Source organism: Ostrinia nubilalis, chromosome Z (assembly GCF_963855985.1).
Source record: "Ostrinia nubilalis chromosome Z, ilOstNubi1.1, whole genome shotgun sequence".
Lineage (NCBI taxonomy): Eukaryota > Metazoa > Arthropoda > Insecta > Lepidoptera > Crambidae > Ostrinia > Ostrinia nubilalis.
In genome coordinates, this window is record NC_087119.1 from 16,560,839 (window position 1) to 16,580,911 (window position 20,073).

At 35.5% G+C, this 20,073-nt stretch overlaps 1 protein-coding gene across 1 annotated transcript in view; it reads right to left on the reverse strand.

Moving 5' to 3' along the window:
- LOC135086527 (glutamate receptor 1-like) overlaps nt 1-16,184 on the reverse strand; it is a 195,187-nt gene extending 179,003 nt beyond the window's left edge. Inside the window, exon 1 of the mRNA XM_063981262.1 lies at nt 15,953-16,184. Coding sequence (XP_063837332.1) covers nt 15,953-16,067 — 115 coding nt within the window. The 5' untranslated portion in view covers nt 16,068-16,184. The remainder of the gene's footprint in view (nt 1-15,952) is intronic.
- Nucleotides 16,185-20,073: the final 3,889 nt, after the last annotated feature.

Below are 20,073 nucleotides of genomic sequence, written 5' to 3' on the forward strand. Positions count from 1 at the left end.
TCCAAACAGCGACATCGGTCGGTAAAATCAGCATCGGTTTTTAAAAAAAATAAAAGGCTTTGATTCTAACTCCATACCACCGTGCTGGTCGCAAAAAATCGCAAAAAAATTTACGAAAATATTCGTAAATTCGATGTAGCTGAATGCAACAGATCCAATATGCATCAAACTTGAACCTAAGAGCTGCGGTTGGTTCTTAGATGAGTATTTAAAACCACGAGGATTCATTGGGGATCATACACCTTTAAGAATAGATGATATTGTCGAAAGAACCGAAACAGAGACTTTTATGTCAGATGACTCAGAAACTGAATAATTTAAAAAAAATGTATTTATAATTTTGTTCAATAAACAGAGGTTTTTTAATTGTTTTTCATTTTTACTTCGAATAAAAAAAATTCTAAATTACTATTATACAGGGTGTTAGGTAAATGGGTATATGAACCGACACTAGCCCATGTTAACATGGTCAATATATAAATGGTATGGTGAAGTCAGAAAATTGATATCTTCATTTTAATTATTTTAATTTTCATACAAATCGGAATTTATAAAATATATTTTGTATGAAAATAAAAAAATAAAATGATGATATCAAATTTCTGACTTCACCATACCATTTATATGACCATGTTAACATGGGCTAGTGTCGGCTCATATACCCATTTACCTAACACCCTGTATATGTATTACTATAACCTTCTTATTTACTATTGATGTATATGTTACGGTTAATGTGATAAATTGAAAATTATTAATAATAACCGTTTATTATGAATAATTACCGACAGTCGCGGTAAAAGTGATAAATTAATCACATTTAACCCTTAACTGGTATCGTAAATTGGACATACGTAACTGGTATCGTGGGGGCCGCGCGGCCCCCATACTATATTTGCTTCTAGCAAGCATGTTTTACCTATACTATATACTTGAATAAATTCTCATAAATGATTTGTATCGGGCTTGTTCTATGTAATCATTTAGTTTTTATTGTATTAAATCTTCTCACTTATATACTTCAAAACATTACATAATAGTAACAACTTTTTACGTAATATTTTTTAACGTTACAAATATCTATGAAACCTACCGTTTAGAAAGTTATAACCAAAAATATTATTATTTTAATTAATCCATAATAATGTGAACTTAATAATAAATAACGTTTGAATGTAATATTTCATAAAAATAATAAGCATTTTATAAAAATAAAAACATAAATATTATGTTGACAAACATTAGCAGGTGCTGGTGGATTTTCAGACCTCTTGTATTTATTTTTTCATAGTAGCTGGATTGACTAGGTCCTACAACATCTTCATTTTCACTCTCTGAAGAAAAAACTTGAAAATCAGAATCCTCATTATCGACCGAATATTGGTTATTGGGTCTTCACAATGACCTATAATTTTATTATCACTATATCCTTCTTAAGACATGCTACTAATCTCTAATTTGTAATCAAAAACTTCGTTCTAGGTATCTTCTATTGTTTTATCACTTATAAGCCACCAATACTGCAAAAAATTAAAAAACAAATAAAAATAGCCATGAAAAAAAAACTAACGTAACTGGTATTGTGGGGGCCGCGCGGACCCCAACACGTGCATATCTTCGTCCTGGTGAATGATGCAGTGCTGAAACGCCTGCACCAGACGCGAGTAGCGCCGAAATGAGAATACCAAAAATTTTGGCTGCCCACGATGCGTAGCTTCTTAGAAATCAAAGAAAACGTCATGCGTGGGGGCCGCGCGGCCCCCACGATACCAGTTAAGGGTTAACAGTGATTATTTAATAATTCAACCTTAGTACTAACAAATTTCATAAAAGAGAACAACATCTTGTGTACGTGCTCGTGTACAGCCAAATTTTTGAACGTTTTGATATCATGTATTAATATAATTTGGCATAATAAGTTTGGAATGTTTCTTGCATAATATTACTTTTCCATGATGCCAATAACATAATGTTTTGATTTAAAGTGAAAAATAGGTTAAGGTGCGGCGGGGGTGGCCCTTGGGCCACCCCTAAGCCGCCTATTTAGTTTTATACACACATAAATGACCTCATATTAATCACATTTACCAAATCATGCGGTAATTATTCATAATAACCGGCGATTATTCATAATTTTCACATTTATCACTTTGACCGTAACATATATATACTTTGATATCACATAAAATATATACACATAAATAATTAATTAATTAAAAATAAAATTAAAAAAAACTATTCTTCTATTTTAATAATAAATTACTCCAAAATGATACACAGCATAATATACAAGTCTATCGCTATCCTTTTCATTTGCACTATCAAATAGCATGCGCACTCTCTTTCTTTAAATGGCGGACTTTAAGCAACTGCTGTGCTCTCCCCTCTTCTATCGCATGGGACGGTTGGTTGGGACCTCTCAGTCGCACATATTCACTCGCGGCAATATTTCACTTTTCAAAATTCGACAACCGTCATTCAGGACTGATTTTTCGCAGTCAACCCTATACCACCGTGTTCATAATGAAATAATTTTTATTTTCATTTAAAGAAGAACGGTCACGCCCCATACAAAAAAAACCCAGACCCGACAGAAACGAGACATATCTCAGTTTTTTTGTCATGTCTTAATTAGTTAAATTATATATTTTTTATATTCGAAATCTATGTATAACACCAAAATATTACCCTTTGTTTTTGTTCAGGCGCTATACAAAAACTAATACAAAATGCCTATTTATCACCAAAATTGGTAAATGTATGTACCTAACTGTCTATTACAGCTCTGCCGCACAATTTATAAACGCAGTAAGTAACACGTGAACAGTTTCGAGAAAAACGCGATCAAAGTTGAAATTTTATTTTGGGGTGTCTACAATTAGTTACGCAAATATTTGTAAAAAAAAATATATGGGCTTATAGAGCTAAACTCAAAGTTTATTTTGATATGAGGTTTTTGTATTTTAATTAATATTTTGTATTTAAAATTATTAAAAAACTGTTCATGTTATGGATTAACTAAGTTTTCGTTCGATACTTACTACTCATGAATGCAGTATGATTGTTCCTTACTGCGTTTATCAGTAGTTTACGTTACTTACGGTACATGTGTTAAATGATTGATTTAAATTTTAGTTCTTACAACGTAATATATGCGCCGTATCTTTACAACTTACTGCATTTATGAGTGGGAGTGTGAATCAAAATAATTTATCAAAACTTTAAATGCGCAGTAATAATACAATTATACTGCGCTTATCATAAGCCAATAACGCTTTCATGTTGAACTTTCCCAAATGACCAAGGGGTAAATGAAACAAGTATTACAAAATAATTGCTGAGATCGCTTGTTATTCAATCAAAAATTAAGATATGGCACCCACTTTTAGATCTTAAATATACCAATCTAATAAAATAAAGACTCGGTCGTTCGTTTCAGCCGAAAGACCTCCACTGCTGGACAACGGCCTCCCCCAAGGATTTCCACAAAGACTGGTCCTGTGCCGCTCGCATACAGGCACCTGACGCGACCTTCACCAGATCATCGGTCCACCTAGTGTGAGGCTTGCCCAAGCTGCGTCTTCCAGCTCATGGTCGCCACTCAAGAACTTTCCTGCCCCAGCGGCCATCAGACAACTTATAGTGTCTCCAACCTTCAGAGGAGTGGCATTTGACATGATTTTTGTCTTGTCCATTAAAGACCCATTTGTTGAGAGGCTCTATTCAGGCAATCGAGGATTGAGCTTAGATCCTCCACGTTCTCAGCCATGACTACGATATCGTCCGCGAATCAAAGATGGGTGATGACAATCCGCTCCAGTCCAGAAGCTTGAAAACATCTTCCAGAGTGGTAGTGAACAGTTTTAGAAATATGACATCTCCCTGTCTGACCCCTCGCTGCAACTGAAGTCCTGATCCCGGAGACGGACTGACATTGTGGCCTATTCGTACAAGCCCTTCAACGATTATATCTATAGTAAATTTGGCACCGTTGGAGAGACTGTAGCTTGAAGAGAGAAGTCTTTCTCATAGACCACAAATGCCAGACAAAGTTGCTGATTATTCTCCTCAGTTTTCTGCCATAGATAAGTATGTGGTCTATCGTACTAAAGCCTTATCGGAAACCGATTTGTTCGGGAGGCTAGATGTCGCGTGAAACCATTCATGATGACTCTCAAAAACAGAATCAGAAGTGAGATGGGTATAAAATAAATTCTTCAACAAGGTTTTGTTGCCTTTTTTGAAGAAGAGTATCACCACACCTCTGTGCCATGCCGTAGGCGTTTTTCCCTCAAGGATGACTGAATCGAATAGCTTCTAAAGAGCCTTCAGTACCGGCGTTCCGCCTGATTTCAGAAGCTCAGCCGTGATTCCATCATCGCCCGGTGCCTTGTTGTTTTTCAGCTGTTTGAGAGCCATTCTAATCTCGTACAGACACGTCCGGGATATCTTCGGTATAGTGACGGGTCAATCTAGCTCTTGGGTCTTCGGCTAGATTTGTCATTTGGACAGGTTTTCAACTTCTTCCAATAACGTAAGAGACAGCCACTGCGTTCATAACATGTTAACACCTAGGCAGCACTCTGACAATCCTTAGTATGTACGCAGTATAATTGTAATTACTGCATTAATATTAAGTACAAGTCGTCTGTTTTTCCTATGGAAACATGATATCAGTGTGTGTTTAAGTGGAATTACTGCACATATACTATGTGCAAGGTGAACTTAACAATTGTAGAAACATAATAAGAATGATGTAATTGGCACATACTGCACTATTACTGTGTAGCAAATTAAGTAAGCGCGAGTATTCACGTAATATTAAGTTATTATGTGCTCTTACTGCTAACATAGTATGTGAAGAAACCTACAATCTGCTCTTTACTGCGTTTATGATAACATGTATCTTCCGTTCTAAGATAGATAGAAAAAAACGGGTCTTTGATTCTTATAGATCGCGATGTCAGGATTCAGAATATTCAAAACAATCATAAATGCAGTAAGTGGTACTTACTGCGTTTATAAATTGTGCGGCAGCTGCTATGGAATGTATCTAGGTGACCTGGAGATACAGCCGGATTATACAGGGTGGTTATACATATGGAACGATAAGTGTTCTCACTCGATTATTTCTAAATTATACAAGATATCGAAAAAATAGTTACTGATTCTGAAAGTGCTTCACGAGCTCTTTCAAATGGTACCAATAATATAATAGGTTACAGATTATGGAAGCTGGTAACATTGAATTTTTGGATTTTGTAACTTCTCGTTTCCACCCTGTATAATCCGGCTGTATCTCCAGTTCACCTAGATACATTCCATAGCAGCTGTAATAGACATTTAGGTACATACATTTACCAATTTTGGTGATAAATAGGCATTTTGTATTAGTTTTTGTATAGCGCCTAAACAAAAACAAAGGGTAATATTTTGGTGTTATACATAGATTTCGAATATAAAAAATATATAATTTAACTAATTAAGACATGACAAAAAAACTGAGGTATGTCTCGTTTCTGTCGGGCCTGGGTCACAAATGACCGTTCTTCTTTGATTAAATTATCAGACCGGTGCAAAATGCTACTATCAATAATTTACCTGTTTATACCTGGCAACCCGAGAGTTATGACTGGAAAAAAATAGGCAACCTAACGTTTGCATATTCTATGGGCTTCATACTTTCGATTGGTATGGAATTTGTTTAATAGTCAAACCGATGAAATATTTTTTTTAAATTATTAATTAATCATATCCTGGACTGAAATTTATTAGGCAACCCTTATGCAATATAATTATTAACATGTTTTGAATATAAAATATGTTTCATCAAATAAACATTTCGGTGAAGGTCGTTTTATATCGGGATCTTATACTAGTAGCTCAGTAGCGTAGTCAATACTGCGCTACCGCAACATGTTTTTTGACCGCAATTGATCACATTTTATTGATGTTTGTATGGAATTACGAATATAATGATCGTTAAAACGCTAACAATATTTGAAGACCACACGGGAAAAGCAAAGAATGTCAAAAAACTACAATTAAGAGAAAAACAGTTTCAAAGGTAGTTTGAAAATCTATATTTCATTTTAGACTCTTTTATGTGAGAATTTGAAACAACTTATTACTGTGTTAACATATCGACGGTCCCTACGTATAAAAACGTATCTGAAAACGGTCAATTTTACAGGAGAGCGGTTTGAAGGTTTAAACATTTGTAGCTCGCGTTCTATTTATCATACATTGATGAAATTTGGTATGATAGTTTTATATGAGGTATATTTTATAAAACATGAAGAATTATCAAAAAATAATCACAATAATTGTATTATTTGTCATTTACTCACTTATACAACGGAAAGTTTCTAATTACAAATTACGTAAGTGGTACTTACTAACTTTTACGTCGGAATAATATATTTGTTTAAATTATTAACTGCCACATAAGTAGTTGTACACGGGAACAAAGTTCAGCTACTATTGACAGTAACTCTCTGTACGAGTCAACTCGCACATTTTTATTACTAATTAATTTATTGTTAACTTGCATTTTATTCATGCACTTTGGCCAGCTACGCCTGACCTACATTTGGGACTTTGGTAGTTCTAACATTTTTATAATCAGTGCAATAAAGCATTCGGCAGCTAATACACGTCTTTCAATAAATCCCATCAGCGGTTGATACGGCGTAGTTGTCTGACATCTTGACATCAGTCTTACTTTGACACCACATCTTACACTCTCACTCTAGGCCCATAGTCCTGCTCGACGAGGCATAACAGCGTCCCGCCTCGTTTCCCAGATAGTTGCATTTTGGAGGCACTCAATACCTTAAGATTCTTCCTTATCTAAGGGGTCTTTTGACTGAAGAATACTTGTAGAACCGGTAAATTTTCTTTATCAATAGTGCCGGCCAAGTTTAACAGCATGGCATCGAGTACGAAGATCCACATGGCTCTTTTTTGAGTTCGATCTTGTGGAACATTGAATATTGAAACTGGGTACTAAATGGAACCCTTTTCAAGGCATGGATATTTCAAGGTATCTGTCATGCAGATAGTTTCATCATTACAAGAATATCCTCATAAATAAATAAATAACTTTCACAGCGAGGCGGCTTGCCTGGTCGCCACAGACGGCATTATGGTCGCCCTAGGCCAGGGACCACATATATTTAAAGGCATCCCTGACACCTTCACTTGACGCCCACACCACTGTCAAAACTAAGGCCCAGATAAAATATCTAAGAGTTATCCTGTTAATCACCAGTGGCGCCAAGTAGTGAGCGCAAATACGGTGACCTTATGTATATAACCAGTGGCAGCTCGCACTTTTTCCAATCCGTCGCCGTGCGAATGGAAGACAGCTTGCTTTTTCATGACTGCTTCCCTAATTTGGAGGTCCGAAAACTCTCATGTCGGAAGGCTATGGAGATACGCTTTCTATACTGGTACCCTCAAAAGCATGATTCTGTCCCATCTAAGGCATCACCCTCATAGGAAAGGGTAACGCTGCCCATCTTCTAAGACCTTAACAGGCCCAGAAAGTCTACAGGGCTACATCGTCGTCTTTAACGCAGCGTGAAGAACGAGGTGAAAGCTCCGCCATAGGACGACAGAGAGGCCGTTTGACGTGAGACTCGCTAGACTGTGCTGTAGTCTAATAGTTGATAAACCACCTCGCCGTGGGCCGTGGCTAAGTTGGGTCGCTGAACCTTATTCGCACTCGTGCTGAAGTTTAAGGTTGCTCTAGCGATCGCACCATGACTGGGCACGGATCCTTCTACCTGTAATGCGGTGGCTAGGAGCATACGACACACCATATTCTTGCGGGATAGCATAGTCAAAGCTATGTGGACGGTAACAAAAGTTGGGTGGTAATGAAGCACATCTATCTGAGAAGACAAGGTGCCACAAGAAGCTGCAGTACGATAGCGTGACTACGAACCAAGTGCGGGTGCATTTTAATTCGCTCCAGGGAAGGTGACAGTATGATTGCCTCCTATCTTCCTTCCTCGGTAATTGCCAGCGTAACGGGGGCGTGAGGCCGCACGGAAGGCATTGCATAGATAGGCCACCACCACCGTCTGCTGACGGTGAGTGTGTGTACGGAAAAGCTGTGTACTTCCAGTTGCTCTCGTCCCAACTGTCGCCGTGTAGATGGGAGATCTTTGTCCGGAATCTCAAAGTTAGCACTTATAGAGAGTGACGGGGCACCAGGGTATTTTTAGTGGGTATACCTCATCCTTCTGACGGGTATATGTTTGCAATATCATGTAAGCATTATCATGTAATAGTAGATTCTAAATGCAGTTAATTTAAACTTTTGTTTGTAAGTGTTACCTGCTTATCTTTATTTCTGAATGCCTTAATATGCTTAATAAATAAATAAAATAAATTTAACGATTTTATACTTATATCATGTATTATAAAGTAGCATAGGAGAAGAACTTGGTTGCGTTGAGTCTAATAAATGACCCTAGATACTTCAGTCGTGTTGTATATCATATTTTATATTGTTTTGTCTTCACTTTTGTGTCCACCAAATATTGCTAAAATACAATTTCTCAGCGTAAAACACCGTTACTGGCACTAACTTATAGACATAAAACAAACTTTTCCAAAGTAAAACATTTATAGTGGCAGTTACGGCTAGAAGATTCTTGAATTTTCCGACGTAAAAATAAGTAAGTGCCACCTACTTATAATAGTAACTTTAATTTTCCCTAGTAAAACAACGCAACTACGTTATGCCTACAGTTAACTGATTAATTTACCGTTGGTTTAATGTTGACTGAAATAAATTAAGTCAGAAATCATAATAATACCTATTTCCTTCATAAATTACGTATCAATTTACTCGATCTGCGCGGATGAAAGTGGCAGTTGCGGGGCTGGGCGCGCGGATTAAGGCGTGCGGTCCAACGTAAAATTTCTTAACTCCCACTAATGCAATTTTACTGCGGAAATCGTTCTAATTTTGTAGTTGCGGGATTTGTTTTTTGACGTTTTAAGGTTCAATTTGAATAAAAACTGTATGTTTTTTTAACTGAGCCGAAACTGTTGGGTGCTCTGAAGGTTTTGCAAACAAAAACGGCAAATCACGGAACTGGTAGATACTGAACTATACGTAGGGACCGTCGATATATGCTTTGCCTGTACTTCTAAAACTCAATTTGTTTAAATAAGTTTTAAGTTATGGTCCATAATAATATTATGGACCATTTTCTTGCCATGGACAAACAAACACAAATTGAACTATTACAGTTGACCACGACAATTTTACCCAATTCTAATTTTTGAAATAGAATGTTTCCCTAAAAAGCTAACAGATGGCATTAAAAAGTAAGTTTCACAAAAAAGGTGACATTCATTGTTTTTCCCGTGTGGTCTTCATTTATGAACTCGACTGTATTATGAAACATATTATTCTGTTGTAAATAGGAGTAATCCTTGCAAATAAATATATTCACCCTTAGCTATGTAGCTTAACGCATTATGGAAAAAGGATTAAGAAAACTAATGACACGTAAAAAGCTGTCTAAACCAACTAAGGGCTGATTGCCAATGTTTATACGCTAGACGAAGCAATAACACAGTATTTTATCGTGGAGAAAACGAGGCCTGTCAATGTCGACATGGCGCGACTTATTTACTGGGAAAAGACTAGCATACAAAAATGTACCTTCATTCAATGAGCTCGCTAGGGTGGTGTTCCAAGAACTAGTAAACTTACGGGTGAGCTTTCGGCTATCCTCGATGTATATGAATACTTAGCATAATGTCTTTTTAATAACTTACAAAAGAATAAGCAATACTGGTTGATCAGACAGACGCTGTCTTGCACAAACGTAAAAAATATTCCTAGAACCTTATGAAACACTTCCAAAAATTTCATCTTATTCAATAGGGTTTAGCGATATAAACGAGGTCAGTAACAATCTTAATCTGATATTTTTAAGTGAAAATATTAAAACACTTACTCTAATTAGGCTGTATTCGAGAACCTACTCGTATCTCCGTCTCATAGTCAAAGATAGAATTACCGTTTGCCCTGACATTTATCAATAGCCGTAGAAAACAAAAACATTCATGTGAACTGTTCCATTAGAACGGGAGGTTCCTCGGAAGAGTATTCAAGTAATAACCCTCGTTTTGCAACATTCATATATAAGTACCTACGTAGAATTTATAAAAGCTTAGAAAATTCGCATCATGAAGTTCCTTTGGAACGATCATACTGCAATGTGCAACATAAGTCGAATTCCATTAGATATTCCACATTGAAAGGATTTTGTATTTGGAATTTTTTCAGAAGTCTGAAAGAAAAATACAAGAGGTGTTGCTGTTCCTACGATATACGACAGATTTATAATACTTTTACTCCCTATTTATGTCTCAAATCTATCCTGTATACACCTATAAGTACCTTTGTATTTTACGATGGTATTTCCCGCTACAGCAACAGCTTTAAGTTTCAACTTTATGTTCTACGGTGCATTTGTAAGACTGTGATATAGATCAGCATGTGCAGTCTCTTAAAGCCGAGAATATGCAGATTCCCGCGCTTACATATTTGAGCCTTTTGAATGGGAGTCACAATGATCACTATTGAAATCTTGATGTTCACTTGACTGCAAACTGCTGATTCAAAATGCTTGGTTTGACAATGTTATAGACCGGAACGACTGTAAAACTGTTTCTTATAAATTGCATTTTTAATTTAGGCTGCTCAGTTATGAATTATGAAGTTATGGACAGATTATAAAACTGAAAATCAGTGAAGCAAAGAATTTGTGGAGTTTTATTAATTTTTGAAAACGGTCAATGTGTGTTGAAAAATTTGACTTTAACAATTTTTACAGTAGAAATTACAAAAAAAATGTGAATTGAAAAAGAATATGTAAGTGACATTAACCATAAAAGAATTACTACAGTACTGGTAGTACGGTATCACAAAGTACCTTAATCAATCAAATACAATTTTATTAATTGTCTAACTTAGGAATCATGAAATTTAGCGTGATCGTTCTGGAACATTAAACGTCAACATGGTATCAGCATTTGTGTTCTCATAAACAGATTGTACTCTTGTCGACATAAAGCTGGCTTGCACAATGTAGTGTTCTGACCACCGAAAATTCCGCTTGGATTTTATCGATACTAACAAATTAACATTTTGTATCAGAATACTGTAACGTTCATTTTGTTACGGTTGTTTCGTTTCATTTTGAAACTTCTCATATAGTTTAAGCTTCAATTTTGTGTAGCCACCAACAAAATATTTTGACATATAAACATAGCCGCATTACAAAAACACTTCAAGAGGCTTATAAACACTGCCATCCATAGCACTGAAATTAAAATAGCAAGGAACGTGCTTCACATCTTCTCCAAATTCCGGTCTTCATATTGATCTCATTTGTTCTAAATTCATCTGTTCTCACCATGTTTGTTACACTCGTCAGATCTCCTGTAGACCTTTTCTGATATCAGTCACCGATTTCGCGTTGTTCACCTTCAACTACTGCTTTCTTATTCCTTTTCTTGGATGATAGCAGTTCTGCTAAACGTCACTTGCAAGTCTGTTCTAGAACATGTTTGGCATGCATCAACCAACGCATCCAGCCTCTAGCTAGACAATGAATTATTTGATAGGTTTGCTCTATTAGAAGCATTTATTTGCTAAACATTATTACAATTTGACTGATGACACTTTGAGCGCATAAAGAATTTTCAATGTTATCGTCTGTTCACACTCGCTATTGTTGCATCTAAAAGTAGTTCGTTTTCAATTCACACACCACCCACGAGTATGGTTTCCTGACAGCCGCTCCGTCCTGCGCGCCAGTGTGTAGCGCTGACCAACTATACACCGTCAAACCCGTCATCAAGATTGGGCATTCGTACTCATGATTTCATTTGACCAACGCACAGATAGGTACGATTTTCAAAAATGTCATTCGGATTATTGCTAGTATTTCGATGATAGCTGCACAATCGTTATATTAATTGGACACTGGATAATGCAGATAATTTTTGAGGGTTTAATAAAGATTGCCGTTTATTCTTTAGACTGGTGCACTACATAACCAGGCATAGAAAATTACTCTGCTCCAGGTTGCTCTATTAATGCGAGGTGGCAAACATTTGAATCACACCCCGTATCACTTCACATGTATCCGTCTAATTGTACACAGCGCTTTGACACTTGCATTCTAAGAAGCTGTCTAAGTCAGTCTGTGAGTGACAAAGGCACTTAGTGGGGTCCAAAGCCTGCACACATGACATTGTAGAAATGTTGGTTGGTTAAAAAAAATAGAGAAGATTTACCTACTAGCTTGAGGGTGTATAAAGTGATTTTGTATTGATTAAGCTCAGAGTGTTTTATTTTGAGCCACATAATAACATTTTGCTCTAAATAGTGAGGCATACATGACGAAACTATTTTCTGAAAACCTGGTGTTATAATTTTGATTAGTAATAGAGATGTAGCTTGACCTCATATTGTACCCCCCTCGCTGACTGATCGCTGATTACTTACAATTAGTTTAGTCTGAAGTAACAAATAGTTTTTAATATTTGTCCATCAAGACTAAACTTGCTTCCGAACTCTTTTTAAATTATTTTCTGGATATGAATGCGAAAAATTAAAGGCCAACTGGACAAAAGAAAGGGTTTGGCCGTTGAATTAATTTATCTCTATAAACAGGGTAATTTTTTTGAGATTTGTCATTAGGGTAGAGGGTTTTACGTTAGAATTTCCTCAATATTATCACATGTTTTGCTAAGAAATAATATCTGGGGTTGTATTGTTCTGGTTGTTGTACTGTAATTTTACTTTTATATCGAAACGATCACCTCCTCGTATATCCATTTAAAACTACACGCAATTATAAGTACTAGGTATTTGCGGTTCGAAGGTATAAACTTTTTGACTGGTAGGTAATTACAACCTGAGTGCAAGCAGACACCATTTTATCAGTATTTAATACACAAAACAACATCCTTATGTTCATCTTACTAAGCCATTTTGTAAATATTATTTATCTGGATCAAAATGTATCTTTTTGTACCATTTTCAGAGTGAAATGAGATAAATAGAATAAGAATTATAAACCTTGCTAGTTTTGGTAGCTTCAACTAAACTCATCATCTGGTATTGTCTTTGGATCACGTACCTATGTTTTATTTCATTCGGTATAAATCCATTCGTTGCGCCTTGCGCCTCACGTCGTTTATAGACAAGTAAAAATATTATTGGCGTCCCCACGCAATCAAGTGTTTTTGGAGTTGTTGTTTGAATCAAACTCTAACTTAATGAATTGAACGAATAAATTACCATGTCATAATACCAAGTCCACAATAATAATATAAACTTTCATTGGACCTTCTGTTTTGTTTTTGTCACATAATTTTATTCACAAAACTAATATAGTTAAAATATCAATAATCAAAATTAATTCAGAAGTAAATAGGTTCATTCATGCAATTTTATATAAAAACTAGCTTAACTTTTTTTTTCTCAAGGATTTCTCTATTGTTTCACTGAAGACAGATTTCACAGCAAATGCCGTAGAAAAAGACCAGTTAATCCTCTTACATAAAGCTAAACACTTGATTTCTCAACACTTCCCTAACTGAAATAAAATATCTAAATGGCATTTCTACAGAGACGGCACGTTTTGTCACTTCTGTTGATTTTATTTTTCTTACAAGAAAATGTCACAATTTTGAAAAATGTAGCACACATTTTTCAAAATTGTGACTTTTTTTTTATTCATTTTCATTACAAGCCAAGTAATTTGATAACTAAAAGAAACTGATTCGTTACTTGGTTCCAAAAATATTTCAGTTGCGATTTTCATTTATTTATCGAAGAATATCATTATAATAATAATTCATGAACTGGCGATAATTATACAATGCATGCATTTAACTTAACTGTTGTAATCCAAAAGTAACAAAAGCCTGTGAAGTCTGTAGTTTATACGACTTCATACATCTTCGCCATCATCACACTAGTGCCAGCTACGTTTACGTATTATAATACAAGTCCGAAGTCAAAAGTTTGCTATGAGTATCCGGTTTCCTCCGGACGTTGTAGATAAAAATGTCGTCTCAAATAATTCAAGTTATATTTCAGGGCGCACAGCATACATACGGTTGCAGCTAAGATATTTCATAACAAAGCAAACTCGCAGACGCTGAGAGCACTAAACTTATTGTGTAAATAGAATCACTAGACTGTATCCCTGAAACAAATGGGGAGCGAGAACTTTTTCCGCCTCATTAATCTTTTTCCATCCATTTCTCGTGTACACGTGTCCCGTTTAGGAAATCTTAATGCGGTCAGCCACTTGGCGCGTAAGTAGTCACCAGTCATCACTCATCAATGTGCGGCGCAGAACATTGTAGGGAAAGAAAATGTCTACATTTATTTTCCTTTTAGGGTTCCATACCTCAAAGAAGAAACCTTTATGGGATCACTTCATTGTCCGTCCATCAATCTGTCAAGAGTCGAGACTTTTATTTTCAAGTTCGCATAAGTGTGTAGTATTGAAATGAATACTAAAAACGTAGCCGTACTGTCTTCTACAGTTATACAAAATCAAGTTTTAATTCATTTTTTATACTTAAATTGCAAGTAAATTAAAATCTTAGAAAGGCTTCTCATTAATTTCGAATCATGCAACTTACTTTGAAGCAAATTAGATAAAGGATAAATCCGTAAATCGTTAATTTGTAATTAGGTATGTATTTGCCAAAACGATCTTAAATTTGCAGTTGATAAATGGGAGTTATTTTAAACTGCAATGTTAAGTTTTTTCAATACCGACCATTGTTTTGGTAGAGTGGGATAGAAAATATATGCTTGAGTCTGGATATGTATATTGGCCAGAATTTGAATGGTCAATAATAATACAGAGAGAGAATCATAGCACTCATACAACCCAAAATCCGAAAGCACCCAAGTATGTGTAATATATTTGCTATGACAAGCCAAATATTAAGCGGGTAAAACCTCAGTGAAGGACTAGTCAAATTATATTTGTTTAGGGTGCGATAAAGTAATAATGTTTGTTGTTAGAGTTTTCGGTTTGGTAAACTCTCACTGCATTTATATGTTAGCCAATTATGCGGTGTAATTTTCTTAGTAGCTCTTCTAGCTGGCAGGGTTCAGTAAGCACCGCCAGGCCGCAGTAGGCCTCCATTATTACTGAGTTTATTTGCGAGCCTTTTGTAGCCTCGATGTATGACCAATACCTACTTCGTAGTTAAAAGGACCGCAGGCGGGGTACGACTGGGATTAATTCAATATTCTTTATAGTTCTTAAACCCAGTTAAAATAACTGCGTCTTAAATTATAAACCGGTAATTGTAAGCCTAGCTAGTAATTTATATCAAAGATATTTAGTAAAGTTATTAAAATGTAATCCAAAAAAATATCTTGGTCATTAATAATAACGACGTATCAATTTTTTTTCCAACCACCATCAAAAGCACAGTAATCATCTTATCTTACTAATATCTTACTAATATTATAAATGCGAAAGTTTGTATGGATGTCTGGATGTAAACATGTTTGTTACTCTTTCACGCAAATACTACTGAACGGATTTTGATGAAACTTTACAGTATTATTGTTTATATAGGCTATAATTTATGACGATCTATGATGATATATGACATATGACAAACTAAATTTCACGCGGGTAAAAGCTAGTAATATTATATTTACTTGGAATTTAATACAGTACTAATTAAATTTTGATATATTTTAAGTTTGTATGCAAGGCAGAATTAAAATAAGCAGTAATAAAATGCACTTCATTATTTAAATAAAGCACTTTCTAAATTCATATGTTTAAAATCAGCTCCTTTTCAAAGTCAAAATCTCCTTCTCTTTAAATAAAAAAGTTCTTAATCAAGTTAATTTAAAACTTACCGATCGGTATTTTCTCACTCTGGGCTTCACATCTAACAATGTTGTTAAAGTACAGGATAACCAAAGTCAAAATCACAACTTGTACGATACGATAAATTATTTTAATCGGCATCATTTTTACACTTTTTTAATTACAGTCGTTTAGTTGGGAACTATCACATTTTGCATTTGCATGCACTTGTTCAAACGTGCGCGGCGACTGAACTCGTCGAAAGTTTCCGAGCGCCGGATGCGCGCGGAGACCTCCCAAGCGTCGACGAGCGACTGAGCCTTCAGCCCTCGCATCCCTTCCCGGCCCGCCCTCCCACGCCCTCCATATCCTCTCTTTTCTACACGATACGCACGGCTTGTTTTATTACTTTTATTTTTCTTTAATAATCTTGCTTAATGGTCTATTTCGTTGCTCGATGAAACTTCTTAAATTTCCTTTTCGAACATTCCTCGCTCCCGCAGTAAGTTCTTCAATGTCGTACCGCGAATGTTTGGTTTGCATTACGAATAGTATGAGGTGCTTCTTTGCATTTCTAACATTGTTTTGAAATGTCTGCGTCTTTGAAGCTTTGTTTAACACTGCAGTACACGCGCCCCTTTTTTTACACGAATACACGCGCGGCCTACTCTGGTAAGCCAATTTAAAATCACTGTAAATCAGTTTATAAGCAATTTATGAATAGAATTACTATTTAAATAATAAAAGTGTTTATTATAGTTATTTTATAATCAAAGTTTTTTATATAACTATTTGGGATCAAACATTATAAACAGATTTAAAAGTTGTAAATTTTTTGGACCAAAATTGCACTTTGAGACCAATGTTAACAAAACAAAATTGACTGAAAAAATATGATTTGTTTTTTATCTGTCATAGTATTCATGACTTTCTACTGCCTGGTACACAGTGTAAATCCATTTGTTACAAGTCTTTCATAATTTTTTTGTCGAGTGATTTCGGGCTTTTGACTAGACCCGCAGTTTTGACGGCCAATTTTAGAAAAGTGCGCAGACTAGCGACCCAAGCTTTACTGGCTTACTGACAAATTTAGTGAACGAGGCTTTCCTGGAATGCCAGCTCTCTGGCGCAAGTTTTCAAAAAGTTATAGCGTAAAATGTTACCCTGGTCTACTATAGTAGTCCGCGCGTGTACTCTAGTGTTAAACACCGCTACAGTGTAAAATAAAAGGCGGATTTTGACAAAAAATATTAATTTAACTGAAGATATTTCAGAGTAGGATCTATTTTAGTTTTTAAGGGATAACTTTTTGCGCTATTAATATTTAGTGTTTTTTTATGCGTAACAAGGCAGGTATTTGACCACAATCGTACCTGATGTTAAGTGGAATGCAGTCTAGGATGGTACATAATATCTGCCCTGTAAGTGCCTATTCACTCTCGCCTTGAAAAGACCCGGATTATAGTCTTTGGGAAAGACAGCAGCAGCGAATTCCAGTCCCTAGCTAGAAGAGTCATCAAAACGCTTAGTGCGAGCTGGTGGAATGTTAACAATATAGGGATGGTACGCTAACTTGCGTCTGGTTCCCTGATAATGGAAGGGGGCTGGTGGAATTATTACTCATACTCACACAAACTTAAACGGTTTATCGGCAGGTAGGTACATTACAATATTAATCATTTGCATGTACACTTCTAGCGATCGACATAAAGACGATTGGTTTTTGGATTTTTAAATCAACTGTCGATACCTAGGTGCTTAAGCAATACTAGTTAGACAGCTCAATAAATGGACGCCACGAAATATCACAATGTAATGTTTCGTCCGTTCTTTGTGGTGGAGATGGATACTGCCTAAAAGCATTATCCATTCAAGGCTGAGTTGCACCACTTAACTTTAACCGTAACTATAGCGATAACCGGTGTTTTTGTATGGAATTTGACAAATTTTTGACGTTTGTTAAAGATAAACCTAGTCTTAGGCTGAGTTGCACCATCTTCCTTTAACTTTGTAAGTTGTATTTATAGTTCTTCATTAAAAAGTATCCTTGTTTCCGTCAATTACATTTTAGTATGCGCAATTTTTCACAAGATAAGCAAATAAAAATATTGTGAAACGTGAACATGCAGTAATTCCCGCTCTGGGTCGCCTTACATTATGATGCATCCACTCAATAGAATTATCACGCTTTTCCGGGACCCGCCGGTTGCCAAATATCTGCTCATAAATTATTGTTGTTTGACGCATTACGGCAAAATCTATTACGGCACGTTATTTCGTTCGTTGTTCACACGACTAATACCTACCAGATCACAAAGCGGGGAATATATTTTAATTCATATGCACAAATCCTTTTTTTCACTAATACCTGTTTGCCGATCTCTAAATTAAAATGGTTTCATATCTAGCGGCAGTAATTTTGTTTATGGAGCTATAACAATATTTTTTTATTAAGTTAAAAGTAAAAATGTAACGGTACAAGTCTATTTTTCACCAGTCGCCAAAAAAAGAAGAGAGAAATGTTTATTCATCGACACTTCATGCGCCTTGGGAGACGGGAGTAGGTGAACTTGATGCATAATTTCAGGAGATCCTGTTTCAGAGTAATGTTTTGTAAATGAGCACGTGTCATCATATCAATGTACCTATGCCAATTGAACATTCTTTGTATCAAGTTAGAGTTTGAGTTAACAGGCTGTTTATATGGCAAATGTTAAAGGTGGTTGGCCGCACATTGGTGTGCCGTCATGGTTTCGAATATGTACATTAGGGAGGAGGAGGGAGGCCCCCTATCCGGCGGAATTTGTCACTATGTTTTTGGAAAAAGGTTGGATAGTTACTGTATCTCAGCGAAAATGTTAATGAATCAAACTTTAGCACATATTTTTTTTAAATATAACGTACAACATACAAGTATTAGGCTTGTTTACAATCTGCTATTAATTTTACTGTCATTTGTTACATAAGTAGAAATTAAAGCCTGAACAGTGTTATTTATCTAGAGGAGAATTGCCTAATAACATAAGGGCTTATGAATTCGCAAATGTATGTCATAAATTTTGTTTTGTACTAGGTAGGTACTTGGCTTTATACTACAGAAATAATAAATGTCAATCAATTTGTCTTAAAATGTAAATCTTGAAATTCCGAATCAAAGGAACGTATTATTAAAACGCATGGACGACCAAAAGCGATGTTCCATTTTAATATAACTTTCAGCTTTTGTTTCCTTAATTGAAATCAAATTTCTTGAATGACACAGCTGCTACGATTGAAGCTCAACCGCTGTTTAAAATTACTTTTTTCGCTTTAACCAACCGTCATTTTCAAACCTAATTAGATAAAATAAATGATAATGAATATATTATTATAGCAGATGGGTCTTTTTTCTTATTTGTTATAAAAATATGTAGTGAAATGAGACCGATTTTTTTCTTGAATGCAGATAATTATGCTGAAAGAACCATTTGCGCTGCATTTAGTAATGAGACAAATAAATACTTTCTCATTTCTATTCAAATATAAATAGAGTAAAAAATATATAAAATAAACACAAACAAAGTCTAAAGTCAAAAACGTCTCTTAATTCTATAACTTGCTAATATTCATAATACTTTCTTCAATTTAAGGTTCGAGTTAAAGTCCTCCGAACTTCCAACCCAAAGTAGTAAACTTCTATTATTATAACGTCATACCAGAGGATCGGTAATACAAACTTAGATGAGCCCCAGCTTCGGTCATAGGCTATAATATAAGCATACATCCGTTATACTCGCACAACATAACATAGAAACGAGCGTATCATATATCAATCTACGACCAAAATTCGGTGGCCAGCGAAACCCTAAAACTTTGCTCTGTGATCATAATTTCAATTTAAAAGTTTCACAACTTAGTTTGTTTATGTTAAGCTGAAATTCGATGAGTCAGGGGATGTGTGAAAAACCGTTTCATAAACTCGAATAACATGAATAAGGTAGTTGCTTGACTAAAATTAAATCATGAGCCTGTGGGTGGACATGTGTGTGTAAGTGTGTATAGATCAGGGAATATCAACGATTCGTCCAAGTTCAACGACCGTAACTTGTTGCGCAAATAGACAATTTTAAAGTCAAGTAGGTACGTCATGGAATTTATTATTGTTTATTTGCTAAATTGATGCTTATGTTGA